The 18054-nt window shown below is 47.5% G+C and overlaps 1 protein-coding gene across 3 annotated transcripts; it reads right to left on the reverse strand.

The window, feature by feature from the left end:
• Positions 1-5340: 5340 nt before the first annotated feature.
• Positions 5341-17408, reverse strand: LOC105070086 (membrane-spanning 4-domains subfamily A member 8). Of its 3 annotated transcripts, XM_074371959.1 has the most exons (8): positions 17331-17408; positions 15847-16046; positions 14880-15102; positions 14258-14380; positions 11270-11329; positions 9372-9506; positions 5885-6019; positions 5341-5759 (listed from the first exon to the last, which is right to left on the reverse strand). In XM_074371959.1, exons 3-8 carry the CDS (start codon positions 15096-15098, stop codon positions 5658-5660), a joined length of 774 nt encoding a protein of 257 aa, XP_074228060.1. In that variant the 5' UTR covers positions 15099-15102; positions 15847-16046; positions 17331-17408; the 3' UTR covers positions 5341-5657. The 3 variants fall into 3 exon arrangements, with proteins under 3 accessions (XP_074228060.1, XP_074228061.1, XP_010954670.2); XM_074371960.1 differs by lacking the exon at positions 17331-17408 and having other exon boundaries at positions 14880-15099; positions 15847-16225; XM_010956368.3 differs by lacking the exon at positions 17331-17408 and having other exon boundaries at positions 5906-6019; positions 15847-16135.
• Positions 17409-18054: the final 646 nt, after the last annotated feature.

Below are 18054 nucleotides of genomic sequence, written 5' to 3' on the forward strand. Positions count from 1 at the left end.
GGTGTTCAACAGTGGAAGGTGGGGGGTATTCTTTGATGCCAGGATGACTTCTGGCAGCCTTTGGACTAGGCCAGGGGATAGTCCTTTATGGAGTTTCATTGGCCTCTTACTGTTGCCGAGTCCAAACTCGTTCTGCTCGCTGCACGACAGGCCAATAAATCGGGAGACAAGGTGTTGCGGCAAGGAATAGAGACTTTATTCAGAAAGCCAGCAGACTGAGAGGATGGAAATCATCCTACTCTAGTCAGAATACAGACTTCTTTTATACAAGAAACAAGGGAGGGGGTGTGGTTGATTGTTGCAAACTTCTTGCTGCAGGCGTTCTTTGTCCTTGCAGGCATCCCCGTGGGCCAGGTCATGGTGTCCCTGTAAACTTCTGACAAAACAAAGGTTATTCTCTATTACATTACCTGGGCAAAGTCTGATCTTGCTGCTTCTGTCCTCTGCATTTGTCCAGTCTCTTTCTAATGACGTCTGGGTGCTGATTTAACTTTATGACATGTGGAAGTACACTTGATGTGTAGCCTGGGCGGGAAGAGGGCAGGAGTACTGACGGGAAGGTGAGGGAGTTGGGCTTACTAATGGCTTTGACGGGAGATAGATGGGTAGGACTAAGACTTATTGCCTCTGATTGCTCAACTCTAAAGGGGGAGGGTTATTTTTAATCCCCCATGTGATAGTGTGGGGAGTGTCTTTTCTGGATTTCCACTCAGACATAGTTCATTCTTTAGAAGAGCTTCTCAGTAGAGTTGTCTGAGGATGGCGTTGGCTGCCTTTGAAGACACCATCATAAGACGTACCACTATACAAGGTGCTCAAAATTAGAAAGAACATTTGAAGATACTGTTGAACAGAGGTTCTCAAACTTGAGTGGGCAGCAGAATCGCCTGGCAGGCTTGTTAAAACACAGATTGCTGGGCCTCGCCCTCAGAATTTCTAATTAAGTAGGTCTAGGGTGGGGCCAAAACCCGCATGCCTAACAGGCTCCCGGGTGATGGTGATGCTGTAGCTACAGGGGCAATTACAGAGGGTATTCAAGCATCAGCTGGAGGTTCTCTTTTAGTTTTGAGCCACCTCTGAAATGCTATGCTCCTGTAAGTTCTTGAGGGTAATATCAGTGAAATCTTGGTTTTTCTCCTGAAAACTTTTCCTACTCCAGCCTTCCTCACCTCAGTAAATGGCTGTTCACTTAGTTATTGGAGCCAAAAACCTTGGCATTGCCCTTAATACCCACCTCCCTGCCCCGTTCCCTGACACCATCCATGAGCCCTAGAAACCCCACCTCTGAACCATGTCCCAAATCTGCCTCTTTCTGCACCATGACTACCTGGTCCAGGCATTCAATAGATAGTTATTGTGCACATCTATTCCTGCATGCTTGTCCTAACCGTGGTTCTGTGTGTATATCTCCCATCTTAATTGGTTTCACCAGGGGAGTCTGATTACCAAGGGCAAGAGAGGGTAGGTGGGTCACAGCTAATTCCCACTGTGAGTGAGCTGTCTGGAGCATCATGATTCTGGCACCAAAAGAACAAAGATTTTATCATCATCATTACCTCCGTCATCATCAGCAGCAGTGCATCTATCTCCAAGGTTGGCATGCTCTTCCTGTAAATGGCCAGACAGTAACTATTTTATGCAGGTTACATGGTCTCTGCCTTTTGTAGCACAAAAGAAACCAGGGACAATATGTAACCAAGTTAGTGTGGCTGTGTTTCAATAAAACTTTATTTGCAGAAACAGGAGGAGGGCCGGATACAGACCACAGGCCTTTGTTTGCCAGCCCCTGTCCTGGACTATCAGGAAATCTCCTCCCCACCCCGCTTCTTCCTGCCTTTGCCCATCTCCCATCCTTTTCCTACAAAGCAGGCAGAATGATCTTTCAGACCCTAAATCCGATCGCATCACTCTTCTGCTTAGAGCCGTCCCATGGCTTGTAGCCCTAGAATAAATTCCAAATCCTTCACGTGGCCACTGCCTGCTTTTTCTGTCCCTCCTTGAGACAGTCTCCATCTCCTCACTGCTTTCCAGCTGCACTTTCTTTTCGGTTCCCTGGACACGCCGAGCTCTAGTCTACTTGAGCAACTTTGCACAAGTTGTTCTCTCTGCCTGGGATGGTTTTACTGTTCTTTCCGTGTGACTAGTTACTTCTTTTCCTTCCTTCCTGACTCCTCTTTAGAGGCCTTCCCTTTGGAAACTCTGCCCCACTTCTCCTTCCCTAGTAATGTCTATGTGAGCATCTAATTTGTTCTCCCGTCACTTTTCGTCGCTGAACTGGTCATGTGACTTGCCATCTCACACCTCGGCAGGTAATCTCCGGGAGGGCAGGAGCCAGATCTGCTTTGTTCACCCCTGGGTACCCAGCACCTGGCATACAAGAGTCACTTAGTATCGCCAAATTACCGAGTGAATGGATACGTGTGGCATTCTTTCCTGGAAGTAAGGGACACTTTTCATTCTAGGATATGTTCAGTGAACAGCTGCTAGGTACCAGGACTTACACTGAGCCTGGCGGGAGGGCTAGGAGCTGTTGAAGACATTGTGTCTGCACCAGGAAGACTGAATCCAAATGACTGGTACAAACTGTGGGCGGTCAGAGTCCTGGGAAGAAAAGTCGGGGCAGTGTGGGTCATAGCATGGCCTTGGGATGGGGTGTGGGGTGGGCGGCTGGGGAAGCATGTGTCCTTCCCTGACATGACATTCCCTGGACGCTGTAATGCACATTCCAAAGATGGAACATGCTCTCCAAGGTAATGTCCCAAAGTTCTTAGGGAGGTTGGGAGGAGCTGTAAATATTGCAGGTATAAAATAGCTACTGTGAAACATAAAGTCACAGTTCTACTTTTTTTTTTTAGCCATAATACAGAAATCAGAATTTTTTTCCAAGCAAGATTAAAAATCAGTCCTCAAAGTTAAACTCATAATGTCATCACTGCCAGGTCACACTATGTCGTCTTCCCCTGCTCCCAGCCCAAGCCTGCTTTTTCACTTGGATGTTTCTGGCTGTGGGAACATAAGACAGCTTCCCCGTGGAAGGGGCACTTGAACTTGCCACGTGGAGGAGGTGGGGCAGGCATATCAACTAGGAAGTAGAGGAAACCCTCTTAAGACATCCCAGATTGGAGGATGGTGAGTTCTGACATCCAGGGCCTCATGGAAAGCAGTTTAACTTTGATGTACTGATTGGCACCATTGAATGTCACAGTCTCACTTGAGATTTGAACCTCAAGCTCCCAGGAGGTGGGCTTGAGTACGTAGGCTGGGAAGATGGTCCAGGGCAGCACCATGTTGGAGACCAGTGCTTGAGGCTGAAATGAGGGAGGTGAGCGCCAGCAGGGGGGTGAGGAGGGCTCCTGAAGAAGCTGGAGCAGAGCCAGGACAGTGTTTTAAGGAGAGAGTGATCTTTTGGGTCAAATCCTGCCGAAGTCCAGTGAGATAAGGACAGACACAGAGCCAGGGAGGGCCCCGGCCACTTTGGTGAGAACAGCCTCGTCACCCACATCAGGATGTGGGAGGAAAAAGCCAGGCTGAGAAAGGTGGGAGCTCAGGAGGTCTTCAGACCTTAATCACCCTGCTTTTCCCACCACCTGTCCCTGCTTCTGCAAGGAGCCCTGGACTGGTCACCGGAAATTCTGGTTCCAGTCCTGCTGGGGATCCCAGCTGGGCTGACGGCCTCGGGGACGTTTCTGTCCTCTCCACCTCTGTGTTCCCACCTATCCAGTAGTTGAGTGGGTCGCAGAGCTCTAAGATCTCTTCCCGTTCTTATGTTCCATTGCTCTGCAGGGGATGGGAGTGAATGGAGGTGTGCAGATGGATAGTTTGTGGGGTGGTGCAGAGCAAGCAAAAATTTCATTGCCCCCAAGAGGTAGTGAGCCATCACCCCAGGTTGGTGAAGGGGTCCTCTGGGATAAGGGTCCTAGCACACAGGATTAATAGTGCAGATGGTGGGAGAGGAAAGGGACTCTTCCAACAAGAAGAAATGGTGACTTCAGTAGGGCATTGGCAGGTGTGACCTGTCTAGAGGAGCACCTATTGAGTTAGGAGCTGCTTTCTCTGGGATGGCCCACACCACAGGAGGGGAGACACAGCAGGCGAGGCTGAGTTAACTCCCAGGTCAGACAAGTCAGGAAGGAGGCCCTGCAGACGGAGTGGAGGAGCCAAGTTGAGGGTTAGGGTTCTATAGAGTGAAAGGTGGGGGTCGGACAGGGCAGTGAGAAGCAGCAATAAAGAAGGAGATGGAGAGATGGCCAGACTTGCTCTGCCCATCCAGCCCTCCAAGATCCAAAGAGGCCAGCCCCTCTCCAGGAGCCCAAAGTACAAACATCACATCGGGAGAAGCAGGGTTTCCAGCACAGTTTTATATTTTGACAGAACAAAGAAAATTAAACAAGTCAGAGATACATTTCTTCAAGGTTTCAAAACACACACACACACACACACACACACATCAGCCGGTACACAGCATGTCAGGATGGCCTGGGCAGTTGTGAAGGGCGTCTTACCATCAAAGGGGAACCAGCATTGATGTTCCAGGAAGAGAGGCATTTAATTTTTATTTTTAACTTGGACATTCCTTTTACTTCTGGTTCATATGCCCTTTTCTTTACTAATTAAAGCAGATCTACAGTGTGTGTTTGATAGGCCACAAACCGGCTATTTTAGTTAGCAAAAAATTCAATTCATATGTAAGCCAGAATGTCTTCCCTTTCACATAACTTAATATGTGAAAATTTCTTTTCTCACCTCATAACTTTTAAATTTTTATTTAATTTTTTTGGTGGGGAGAGGAGGTAATTAGGCTTACTTATTCATTTATTTTTAACGAAGGTGCTGGGAATTGAACCCAGGACCTTGTGCATGCTAAGCACGCACTCTACCACCAAGCTATACAATCCTCCCTCAGTTTACAACTTTGGAAGATACTGTAAGACAGTGTTTACTCAGGAGCACTATTGCCTCAGTTATAACACCAAAAAAAAAACCCAAAAAACAAAAAACACTGATCATTTTAGTGGATGATTCACTCTCTTCAAAGGTCTTCCCAACGGTGTGTGTTTCCTTATTCCCTAAAAAAGCCCTCGCCCTCCCTTGGTGCCCCACTCAAATGTTGCTTCCTCAACCTGGCTTGTTCTCTGCTTCCCACATTCCTATTTGCATCACTGCCAGAATAAGTCACACCCCTCTCTGCTCTCTCTCTGCGTATCCCCACACTCTGACCCATGCTAGAGAAAATTGCTTGTCTATCGTCCTCTCTTGAGGCCAGACGCTCCTTGAGGTCAAGGACTGTTGTGTACACAATGTTTGCCCTCCTCCTGCTGTGAATAGAACCTTGAACATATCAAATGCTTAGTGCATTTTTATTAAATGAATGGATGATTGAAAGATCGGAGCTTGGGTTGTCTAGACATGGGTGGGTGAACACAAGGGCCCCTTGTCGGATGCCCTTTTTTGTTAAAATCCGTTTAAAATTCCTGTCTCCTTTTTAATAGAGGAACAGCAGAATTACCAGGCTGAAACGAATCACGGCTAGGATGCGCGCGGTTGGAGAGACAGCTCCTTTAGATTGTCAAAGAGGGAAGAATCTGGTTTCCAAAGCTTAGAAAGGGAAGGTCTTCTTTGGGTTCCAGTGAAAATGCTTCTAGAATCTTTGGTTTTGCTTATTTGGGTTCTTGGGTCTCGGAAAAATTTGGTGGCGAGGTTGCTGGTTCTGGGATGACAGCTGGGTTTGCCACATAGACATTCGGGAAGACGAAGCCCACCTGGAAAAACAGACACACGAGAGGCGGGCTGCTGGGGGTGCAGGAAGGACTGCGCATGCGCGCGCTCCTCCTGCTTCTGCAGAGCCCTCTAGTCTCCACCCCGCTGGGGACCTCTTGCCACCCACTGAGGAGCTTCCGGGACTCACGGTGTTGGGTTGGTAGCAGACCAGCTGGCAGCCAAAGTGGGACAGTGTACATGCAATGCAGAACCCCAGGAAGCAGAAGACGAGCAGCACGCCGGAAAGAGCCTTTCCAGGGACCTGGAACCAGAATGCATGCGAAGGACCTGAGTCCTGGTCTGGGGGTCTGAGCTCTGGGTCTGCAGCGGACATCTCTATGGCTTTGAGGAAGTCCCCCAACCTCGTTTCCACCTCGTCTCAGCCTTCTGGGGAAACTGGCCGGGTTTTTGTGAAGGTCAAGTGTGTTTGTGAAAGAATTGTTATTTTAATACTCACTGGCAGTGCTCTGCTGAGGGAAAGAATTGTTCCGGTTTAGGGAAATGCGTTGATAACTTGTTTCAGGAATAGGGGGCAAGACCTGAGGGTGTGGTCTGGAGTCGGACAGTGAAACAGTGTTCCCTGTAGGAAGGGAATAGAAACTTGGGACTATGGACAAGCCACAGAGAGAAGCCATCTGGTGAGAGGAGGAAGATGGGACTGACCGGTGTGACGTGAAGGTGGTGCCTGCAGGGAAAGGCATCCTTTGAGAAGTTAAGACTTTACAAGACAGGGATGTCTGACCTTCAGGAATCAGGAGTTTCCTGGGCTCTGATGTAAACCTCTACCACCTGTCTGAACCTTTAGAGAAAGGCAGCAGCTGAGACAGCCTTCTTGGCTTGTGACAGTGGCATTTCATGGAGGGAAGTAATTGGGACTTGGGAAAAAGAGTACATGAGAGGACCCTCAATTTTCACGAGTTCAGCAGTAGTAGATTTCACCCAAGGATCAGGAGAAATCTAAGCCCACCCCTTGCTGTTCTCCAGGAACACTCAGGAGAATGGGGGTCTCCCACCGCCTCTGGGGAGAAAGTGTTGGTTGAATCCATCTTAATCTTAAAGGACAAGGGCTGAATGATCCCATCTGGATTCTAATTACTTAAGACAATAAATATGAACATAAGACACATGGTTGGTATCAAATACATGTTTGTCAATTATAATTTAAGAATGGCACTGGTGGGAGCCAGCTGCTTAGAGCATCCTCCCTTTAGGGGAGGCCCCTTCTTCACTCTTTCCCTTCTCCTCCCTCTCAATTTAGCTAACATTTATTAAACATCTATTTGGTGCCACCAGAGGCCCAGAAAAGCATCTCGAGAGGCACAGTCGAGAGGCACAGTCGAGTGAGGGAGAGAGATAAAGATGTAGATAATTGTAATCTATATCAGACAAGGTAACAGCTATAAAAGAGGGAGGGAAAATGCCTCAGGGGCACTGAGAAGTGGGGGAGAGAGAGATTAATTTTTACTAGAAGATTTAGAGAGGGTGGGGGTAGGAGAGGGTGTCCTAGGCAAACGGAAAGGCAGAATGATGACGTCTTAGTCAATGAATCACAGAGGCTTAGGAAGGACAAAGGGCTTTTACAGATGATGCTGGTCCTTTTCAAATGTATTTTTAACAAAATTATTCTTTTACAACGAAGACCTTCCATGGAGAAGGGGTCCCTGAAGCAGCTTAGATATCTATCGTTTGATGGGCATTAATCCATGCTTGTCAAACCCTGGAGCACCCCCTCCCTTGGATCATGATTTGCAAAGCTCTGGTGAAGTCCAGCTCTCCTTGTTCAGATGGGAGGCCAAGGGCCGAGGGTGGGGTGGGCAGCCAGAATGGGGGATCAGATATTTGGTTTTGCAAATAAGCAAAACCAAATATTTTTCTTTCTGGGATCAGATATTGGCAGAACTGAAATTACTTTTTTTTTTTTAACTTTCTTTTTAAATGGAGGTGCTGGGGATTGAACCCAGGATCCTGTACACGCTATGTCCTCCCCCTAGCTCAGTGGTAGAGTGCATACTTAGCATGCACAAGGTCCTGGGTTCAATCCCCAGTACCTCCACTACGAAAAAAAAAAAAAAAAGGAAATGATGTTGACGGTACAACTGGATACCAGAGATGGGAGCTGGGGAGAGAGGTGTTGGCTGGGGCTCCTCACTCTAGAGTCGAGAAGGTGTTTTGTGATCACCAGTGGGTGAGAGGGCCAAGGCGGTGCATGCAGAGGAACAAAAAGAGGACCAAGGACTGAGCCTGCGAGAGTGGGAAACAGAGAAGAAGCAAAGGAGACAGAGGAGAGAGGGTTGAGGAGGACCAGCTGCAGGTGGAGCCTGGATGCCATGTGACCTCCATCAAAGAGGAGGCCTGATTGGGGAGTTGAAACAGATGTGGTTTTTAGAGAAGTGTGGCCAAAAGTCTGATCAGAATGGGTTCAAGAGAGAAATTGAGAGGGGAGTGTTGGAAGCAGTGAGTGCAGATAATTCTTTTAAGGATTTTTCTGCAAAGAGGACCAGAGAAACAGGAGTGAAGCTGGCAGGGGAAATAGGACCGAGAGGAGGTTGGTTGGTTTGTTTTTCATGATGGAAGAAACAAAAGCCTGTTTATATGCTGATGGAAAAACTCTAGTAGGGTGTAGGGAGAATGGATGATATAGAAGAGAGGCAGTGGGAGGAGGGCAGGGGAACCGGAAGTGACAGCCTGGAGCGGGCGGGTGAGGACGGACTCCTATGCAGATGGGGAGAGTGAGTTTATGTGGGATTCATCTCTAGCTGCATCCTTCCACACGGGAGCTCTCGGTCCCGGGTGGCTGTTGGGCACCTGAGATGTGGCTGGTCCTAAACTGAGATGTGCTGCAAGTATGAAATACACACTGATTTCAAAGACTTAATATCTCAAATGCAAAGTATCAAACTAAGAATCTTTTTACATAAGTTCTGTAACCTTTTGGATATACTGGGTTAAATAAGATATTAAAATGAATTTCATTTATTTTTTCCCACCTTTACAGGATGGTGGTGAGAACATTTAAAATCACATACGCCGCTCACATTCTATTTCGATTGGATGGGGCTGATCTGTATATAGTGCAGGTTGACAAATTATGGTCCATGGGCCAAATCCTGCCTGTTGCCTATTTTTGTAAATAAAATTTTATCAGCAAGAGCCCATCTCATTTGTTTATGCATTTCCTATGGTTGCTTTCTGACTGCAAGATAGGGTTGAGTCATTGCAACAGAGACCAGATGGCCTGCAAAGCTGTAAATATTTATACTCTTGGACACATTACGGAACATCTCTGCTGATTCTTTGTCCCTAGTAATGGTCAGGAAGGCAAGAAAGTGAGCAGAGGTGCAGATTGGCAAGTACATATGCGTTATATGTATAATTGCATCAAATTCTCTCAGCACTGTTACAAGGTAGGTACTGTTTTACAAAAGCAGAAACTAAGGCTTAGAAAGTCACATTCTTAAAGTAACACAACAATAAAACTACAGGCCAGGGACTTTAAACCATTCCAGTTCTTATGGTGCTTGGTGGAGAAGCTCGGTTGTCAGGCCCTTTGTAACAATTTTCTAAACCAAGCTAAGCTGGAACCCAGAGGAGCACTGGTCAGGGGGCATACTCACCAAACCCCAGAAGGCATAGTCAGGATAGCTGGGGTACACATAGAACGGGGATATACAAATGTCTGTGATGAAGAGCATGATTCCAGTCATAGAGAAGATTGCACCGACGATGTTCAAGCCCAAGCTGCCCTTCAGCTGAAGAAGACACAGAGGGTCAGAGTGGAAGAGGCAAACTGCTCTGAGAAGAGCAGCAACTCAAGTATTTCTTAATGTGAATTCCCAGAACCCAAGTCCTGCAGCAAGTGAAGCTGTGTTCTGTGCAAAAAGGTGTTGGGGTAAATGAACTTAGAAAAAAGTTAGGTTGAACAGAGTTAAACAGGTCTTCAGACTCACAGACATAGAAAACAAACTTATAGTTGCCCGGGGGAAGGGGGTGGGAAGGGATAAATTGGGAGTTTGAGATTTGCAGATATAAATTACTGTATGTAAAATAGATACACAACAAGTTTCTACTGTTTAGCACAGGGAACCATATTCAATATCTTGTAGTAACTTACAAAGAAAAAAATATGAAAAGGAATATACGTATGCATATGTATGACTGAAACATTATTCTGTGCACCAGAAATTGACACAACATCGTAAACTGACTATACTTAAAAAAAAAGCTAAACAGATCTTTGCTGCAGGACTTTTCAGAGCCCTTAACGAGGATTATGGATCTTCTAGAGAGGGGATAACTAAACAGAAATTTCCCCAAGTATGCCTTTACAGAGTAAGTGTCCCCAAGAATAATCTTTGGGAAACACGTGAGCCTTTTAAGCCCCAGGAGATAGGCAGGAGGCTTGGCCCCAGTACCTTGGGATGTGACAGGCTCTGATGCTCCAAGATCCTGGGCCATGTGCAGAAAGACATGCCCAGAATTCTGAGCTTCTCTTTGGAGACTTTCAAACAGCTTTCATCTGATGTAGGGACTTGGCCATCTTGAAACCCCTTACCCTAGATAACCTGCTTGCGAGAGGAACTCTCGCTACACTCTCGGTCCATTGCTGGGGGACCACAAAGCCTCCTCCGTGTTGGTTTACGGAGATCAGCTGGAGGGATTCTTCAGGGAGGCAGGTGCCTGAGCCTTCCCAGCTTCCTTGCAGAAACAGTGGGGGTCTGTTCTGTGTGCTGCGGGCACTGTCAGTGTCCCGCTCGGCTGGAGAGGAGCCCTGGTCCCCGGGAGCTCTGTGCCTCGTCCTGGCCCCTCTCACAGTTGTTCGGGGAAGCTGTTCTGTCTCTGTCTCCACGTTCTGATGCCGTAACTAAAGTGGCTGTGTTGCTGTTCCCTCCCCTGAATCCTCTGGACTCTTTCCTTCCTGGGACTCTGGCCAGGTTCATGTGGCCCTGTTACGGAAATGACAGGCCAGCCAAGAAGCAAGCACCACTCAGAGGGTTGGAGTACTCAGATTTATTACGCTGGCAGGCTCAGAGGGGCTTCTGCTCCGAAGCTCTGAGCACCTCCGAGATGTGTGCATGAGGTTTTATAGGGTTAATTACAAGCTTGGGGCTATTAGCCAATAAGGCTTGAACAGCAAAACCAAGGAATCAGTACACTGGAACTTATCTATTAGGAACAGATCACGTTACTGACACTTGATGAGCTTGGATTTATGAGTTAGCTTGTTAGCCCAGTAAACTGACACTAAACTTCAGATTTATGAGTTAGCCCAGCAGAACTTAGATCAGTAAACCGTCAGTTATTACACTTAGATTTATGAGTTATCTTGTTAGCCCAGCCCGGCTTTTTCTTCACAGTCCTGTGTGTGAGGATGAGTGAGCATGTGTCAGGGCCCCGTGTCTGGTTATAAGTAGGTGCAAGGATGGGGAAGGATGGTGTGTTAACCTTCTTTTCCCCTAGTGTGTCTCTCCCGTAGGTCCGCAGCTGGGACAGCCGGTCTCAGGAGGTGACTTACCAGGCAAGAAGATTTTGGCTGATTTTCTGCTGATACTGAGAAGGCTCCTGAGATGATGAACTGGTATGGGAGAGATGGGGTTTAGAAAAAGGTCAGAGGTTAAGGCCCCCATCTTCAGGTTTCCATGACTCTGTTCTCACACACATTCTCTCATGGGCTCTAGGCTCCTCCACTGGGACCCCAGCTCAACACGGGGGAAAAGAATGAATGAATAAATGAATGAATGAGGGGACTGTTTGGCACCACATGACCGGGCAGTGAAGTGGGATCAGCAGACCTGGTTTTAAATTCTGGCTTGAAACTCATGTGATCTTGGGTAAGTCACTGATTTCTCTAAGTAGTCATGTCCTCATCTGAAAAAATGGAAAAAGGACATGTCTTCCTAAGCGTCATCATCATGTGGTAATTTATGCCCTGCATCTGGCATTTAGTCTATCTTGCACATAGTAGGTCCTATACATAAGAGGTGCTCAGTAAATGTCACTTGTTTCCTTTCTTTTATTTTCCCACATGTGCTTCTCATTGGTCTCCCATCCTTATTTCAGGGTTCAGTCAGGGACAGGGGTTTTACAGGGAAGAAGGAAGGGGTTACCAGCGTCTGCTCTGCTTCTAAATGTTTGCGCCCAACATCAGTCCTTGCCTGTCTGCACATCTGGGTGAGTACTTTTTAGTTACGCAGAAAAATGCTGCCTCTTTACAACGCTGAGTATCAAATATGAAGACGATGAGGTAGATTGTGTGCGCTTATTTCAGCACTGGCATCTGCAGGCAGAGTGGCTGATGGGATTACCTGCCATCCTTTGCCCAGTGTGGTAGCTACAGTGGGTTGCGAGGCCATCAGCCATGGTTTTGGAAAAGCTCTGCTGAGCACTACATCAAGTGCTTTTTGTAAACCTTGCTTTATTGAATTGCCTGATGGCCCATCAGGCACCATTATTCTTCCCATTTTATAGATGCATGGACTGAGACTTAGAGATTGAAAACAGTTCACCCAAGACCATCCAGCAAGTAGTAGAGCTGGGAATCAGATACACGTGGTTGACTCCCGATCTCATGTTCTTAACCCTCACCCTGTGCTCCCTCCCACTCAGGGTAGATGCTTTTGCAGTGGAGTGGAAATGGTTTTTTATGTGGAAACTTACTCTAGCTGCATATGCCTTCTAAAGGGAATGGCATTTTCCCTGTAAGTGGAAAAACAAATCTCCACTGTACACCCTTCTGTTTAGAGAGACTTGATGAGGAAGAAAGGGAACAAAAGGCTGGATTTCTGAAGTTCCTGCCGGTCCTTTTGAGGTCCTGAAGGAGGAGATGTGACTTTGTTTTGGAAGAGGATGTTAGTGATCTCTAAGAAACAGAAATATCGTCCTGGGGTTGAGACAGCAACAAACAACAAAACTGCAGGAAAAAGGGGGGGGTGGTCACGAGAGCTGAAGGGTGCTGAGCATCCTGGCGAAGGAGAGATGGCCAGTGAGGCATCTGAGATGCCAGGCCAGCCTCCTGCCTGGCATATAACACTCATTGGAATCTAATACTCAATAGCGAGTCATTTTGTGGCTGGCGTGTTAGTCCTCTTCATTGCCCCGAACTCCACAGCTGCCTTGTGAGTCAGTGCTTGAGGGGAGAGAGTGGAACTGGTTCCAAGTTAGGTCTGTGCAGAGCGGAGAGATAGCCTCAGTCTCGGGAGACGAGCCCCGGATGGGAACGAGAGAGAGCAGGGACTCAGAGAAGGGTGCTCCCAAGAACAGAAGCTCTGCCATCTCGCAGCAGTTGTGTGGGTAGGAGGGTGGGGGTAACTCTAGGCTATTTTATTTAAATCTCATGGGAGAAGGTTGACTTGGGCTGACGTCTCGGTTACTCTGGAGTTTTGCTGTTTACGAGAAAGGTTGCATTTGAGTCCCAGACAGGTGTGTGAGTCAAGGGACAGACTCTGTAACCGGGAGAAAAAGTGAGAGTGGTGGGTGGGGAAGGGAAGCGGGAGTGTGTGTGTGGGTGTGTGTGTGTGGAGGGGGAGGACACTGAGGAGAATGCAAAAGAATCATAAAGGCAGTAACTTGGAGAAGAGAAAGAACCTGCTGTTCTTAACCTTTCAGGGAGTCACAGGTCACCCTGAGATTCTGATGAAAGCCATGGACTTTGCCAGAAAAAAAAACTGCCATATCTAACGTATGAAGTATTTTCCCAGAATGGGGACTCTGAAACCCATCAGGGGGCTGAGTTCCCCACTGCTTAATGGCTTAGTGCCTCCTGACCACACGTGGAAAGGCTTTCCCCCCAGAGCTCAGGCTGTGGTCGTATGTTAAACAACGCTTGGGGGCTGTTCCCAGTACATCTTTTTACACGTGGGTGCTTTTGTGTGAATTACAAAAAGGTGCCACCTCTGCGCTGAAAAACTAGAAAAAGGTTCCCTGGCCTCTAGGGTGGGTGGATTAGAAAAGGCGCCGCCTCTGGGTGAATGCTGCCTGGCAGAGCTGCCCCTTGGTGTTAGAGGCTGAATTGTGTCCCCTAAAAATGTATCTTTTGAAGTTCTAACCTCCAGCACCTCAGAATGGGACTGTCCTTGGAGACAGGGCCTTTAAAGAGATGATTAAGGTTAAATGAGATTATTAGGGTGGGACCTAATCCAATAGGACTGATGCCTTTACAAGAGGAGATTAACAGACACACACACATATTGTGTGAAGGCCCAGGGACAAGATGGGCATCTACAAGCCAAAGAGAGAAGCCTCGGAAGAAACCAGCCCTACAGACACCTTGATCTCAGACCTCTGTGAGGTAATACATTTCTGCTATTCAAGCCACCCAGTCAGTGGCATTTGTCATGGCAGCCCGGGCAAAGTGAAATGCTTGGCGAACCAGACCTGAGCTGGATTCACACCCTGCCTGCTCCCTGGGCTGGGAACCTTCTGCAGAGCACGGCTTGATAAGGTGGCCCTACGTGTGGGAGCCCTCTCCCGGGGACTTACTTGCAGGGTGGCTGGCGTTACTTACCCAGATGCCTCCCCAGAACGGAAAGCCCCCGTAGAGTGAGACAGCTGTGTATTTTCCCAAGAGGACGGTGCACAAGACAGAGCCCAGGCCGATGTGAACCAGGCCAATGAGGATCTGGACGGCCTGTCGGGAGAACCACAAACAGAAGCCTTTGTTTCAGAGGCTGGACCTGGCCTCCCCTTTGTGCCTCTTTTTTATTCTAATAAATCTTTTGTTTTCCTGGTCTACAAAGGAATATGGAAAAGATAAACATGAAATAAAAACTGCACACCCTTCCCCCAGCAGTCGGAGGAAAGAGCAGCTCACGTTTTGGTGTCTAAACTTCCATCACTCTTTTCAAATCTACATATTGATAATACAACATATCTCTCTATGTTTAAGTTCATATTTCATCATGAACACATCCTCATGGTATTAAGGATTCTTCAAATGTTTTTTAAGGGCTGCCCAGATTCCACGGTGTGGATGTGGAGTGGTCAGAATGGAGATAATTTACAGGGAAGACTGTCCCTATTATTTTCATATTGTAAATAACACTGTGATGAACATCTTGTAGATAAATCTTTGTGCTCATCACACTCTACCCACGTGGCCCCTGCCTACAGAGTGAAATTTCACTTACCCCTAAGGTTTTGCCTTCTTTCAAGGTCCTCTGGGCCAGCTGCTCACTCACAAATGGTTGTGAACCAGGTAGGTTCCCATGAATTACGTGCACCTGGGGCTGCTGGTTTGGATACAGGGGCACCTGAGACATGCCCCCCGGGAACACAGTGTACCCATTTTGGGGTGCCACCACAAACACAGAGTTGGCCAGGGGGGCCGCTGAAGTCATCGGATTCATGCTGCTAAAAAAAACAAAAGCAACAGAGTTGTCCCTCTCGTGTGCACTCATGATTACTTTGAAAAAGGACTTTTGCTTCCATTAGCTCATTTGAGCATCTCCTCCCACCATGAGTTTATTAATCCCACTTTAGAGACACTACTAGGTACCAGTTATAGGGCACTTACAGAGAGCCAGGCAGTCAGTGCTTTACAAATACATCACCTTTAATCCGTACACCTGCACAGCTCGACAGACGAGAAAACTAAGGCCCAAAGAAGTTAAGCATTACTGGAGGGCAAGGACTGTATCTCTTTTGGTTTTGTGTCTCTCATAATGCTTATCAGGGCGCTTTGCATATAGTAGCACTATCTGATTACAACATTTTCAGAGGTCGAAAGTCTGTTGGAGAACAGTGAGTCCAATTCTCTCAATTTCTGGAAAAGGAAGCTGAGGCTGGACGGGTGGACACGCATTCCCCAGGGTCCCAGTCCTATAAATATTAGTTAAATGGAGAGCATCACCCTCAACTGGAGCCCTGCCGCCGGTGTAGACACCACTGAGTGTCTCGTGCTGTTCAGTTTTCTAGGTTATTTGTGAATTCTGCTCTGGTTTAAAACATTTTTTTCTTTTCTTTTTCCTCTCTGTTTCTTTGGAGCAACTGGTACAATAAGCCGTGCCATGGGCTCCACCCACACCTGGGTTCCTCCAAGGCTCGCTGGGCGGCAGAGCCTTACTCCTCACTCACCCACCGAGTGAAGGTACTCACTTTGCTCTGCCAGCAGCCACGTCTCTCTTGTTCCTCTCCCCAGTTCTTTGCTGTAGGCAGCTTGTCTTTCCGCAGGGAATGAATGCACTGGGTTCCAACGAAGGATGTTTAGAAAGATCCGAAGTCCACTCCACTTTTCTCCTAGGAGCCGGTCAGCTTACCAGCCGCTTAGAGCTCAGCTTCCCCACCCCACCTATTTCCTGTTTTGAAAGAGGGGCCACTTAACTGCAGTTCAGTTGGGCAAGTGTTGAATGGTGTTTGTTCTTGGTGCCCTGGGAGACACAGAAATGAGCTGGTACTCGTGGGTGTCGTGTGCGTGGCTGTGACATGAGGCAGAATGACACAAACGCCACAGTAGAGACACGAGAGTCTCTCGCAGGAGAATGGGGGCTGACCTGAGTGACTGGATTTGAACAGATGAGGAGAGACTTTCCACAGAAGGTGGAATTTGAAATCAATAAACCACATGGGAAGAGGGGAGTCACAGCTTGCGAAAGAATTGCAGTTAACTTAAGTCTATTTATTCTAAGTCAGAGCCTGTGAAAAAGCAGAAAACATGGTGGGTAGGCAGGTATCCAGATGTATCTGTGATGGACATCGTGTGACTTGCACAGGCAGAACGCACAAGAACTGTACTGGGCCATGAGGATCTTGATGGAATGGTCCACGACACATTCACATTTGAATTTCTATTGAGGCAGGAAGACAAGATTACAGCCACTTTGCAAAAGGACCAGGAAACAGCCTTGGGCAAAACAGGTTTTGTAAGCTAAAGATCAAAGGCCTGAGTCCCGGGGGAGGTGGGGAACAGGCTTGCAGGAATAAAAGGTTAACTCCATCTCTGTTACACTAATGAGTACACCTAGTTGCCGCAAGACAAGAAGCTTAACTGTTAAGTTTTAACCTTATCTGTTCCTGAGCTTTCTTGCAGAAAATTCTCATGCATTCCTTTCCCCTCACAGACCCACTCCTGTTCCTGACGGTCACCATGGAGCCACCTGCTGCTGATCAAAGGAGTCTGACGATTTCTGGAAATTAGCTGTAATCATGAGACTGTTACAGAAACGACAGGCCAGCCAAGAAACAAGCACCACTTGGAGGGTTGGAGTACTCAGATGTATTACGCCGGCGGGCTCAGAGGGGCTTCTGCTCCGAAGCTCTGAGCACCTCCAAGATGTGCGCATGAGGTTTTATAGGGTAAAGTACAAGCTTGGGGTATTCGGCCTATAGGCATGGAACAGCTTTAGCAGCATTATCATCACAAAAGTGGAGGCAGGGAGGCAGCAAACCAACATTCCAAAGCCAGATATGTATCTTTGAAAACCCAGCTGGCTAGCAAAAAACATGAACAGCAAACCAACACTAATTAACCTAGATTTACAAGTTAGTCCAGCAGAACCCATATCAGTATTCCAATACTTAGATTTGTGAGTGATCTTGTTAGCCCAGCCCAGCCTCTCCACATTCCTAGACTTGTGAGTTACCTTGTTAGACCAGCCCGGTTTTTCCTTCACAACAGCTCCAGTCTCAGGTCAGGCCATGTGGATGTTTATGGAAGTCTTCTGCCATTATGTCCATCTTCCAGGTGTGTTGGAGCCAATCAGTCTTTGTACAGGCTTTTCCAGCTGTTGTCATGACAACCGTCAACTGTCACGGTGCTAGTGGGTGTGTCATTTAGCATGCCAATACATTACAATGAGCGTATGAGGCTAAGGTCCACTGGAAGTCAAATCCTCCACCATGGCAGACTTTCAATTCTGACCAGTTCTTGTTTCTTCTCTTTGCAGCCACTTAGGTAAGAGCAATGGGCTCTATTGGAGGGAGGGCAGGGGTATGGTCCTGGGGACAACAGCCTTGGTAACAAAAAGGAAAGTTACTTTTAATTAAAATGCCAGCCATTTGTTGGGCCCCCATGTCCCCCCAAAACCATCTAAGGCCTGGGAGACTCCAGCTTTTCTATAAATAAGACGCAGGGGGTAGAGGAACCCTAGATCCTACAGAAGAACTCAAAGGTGTTGTTATGTATATTCCTGAGGAGGAGCCAAGGTCCTGCCCCAAGGCTGCAGTATTGTTTCTTGATTGTTCCTCTCTTATTTCTGCATTCCCTCCCTTCCCTGATTAGCAACTGTTTGAATCTGCCTTTTGGAATGCAGGGAAGGTCGAAGAGGCTGAAAGAAGCCTATTACTTATGGACACGAAACAGGGGAA

This window comes from Camelus bactrianus, chromosome 10, assembly GCF_048773025.1.
Source record: "Camelus bactrianus isolate YW-2024 breed Bactrian camel chromosome 10, ASM4877302v1, whole genome shotgun sequence".
Taxonomy (NCBI): domain Eukaryota; kingdom Metazoa; phylum Chordata; class Mammalia; order Artiodactyla; family Camelidae; genus Camelus; species Camelus bactrianus.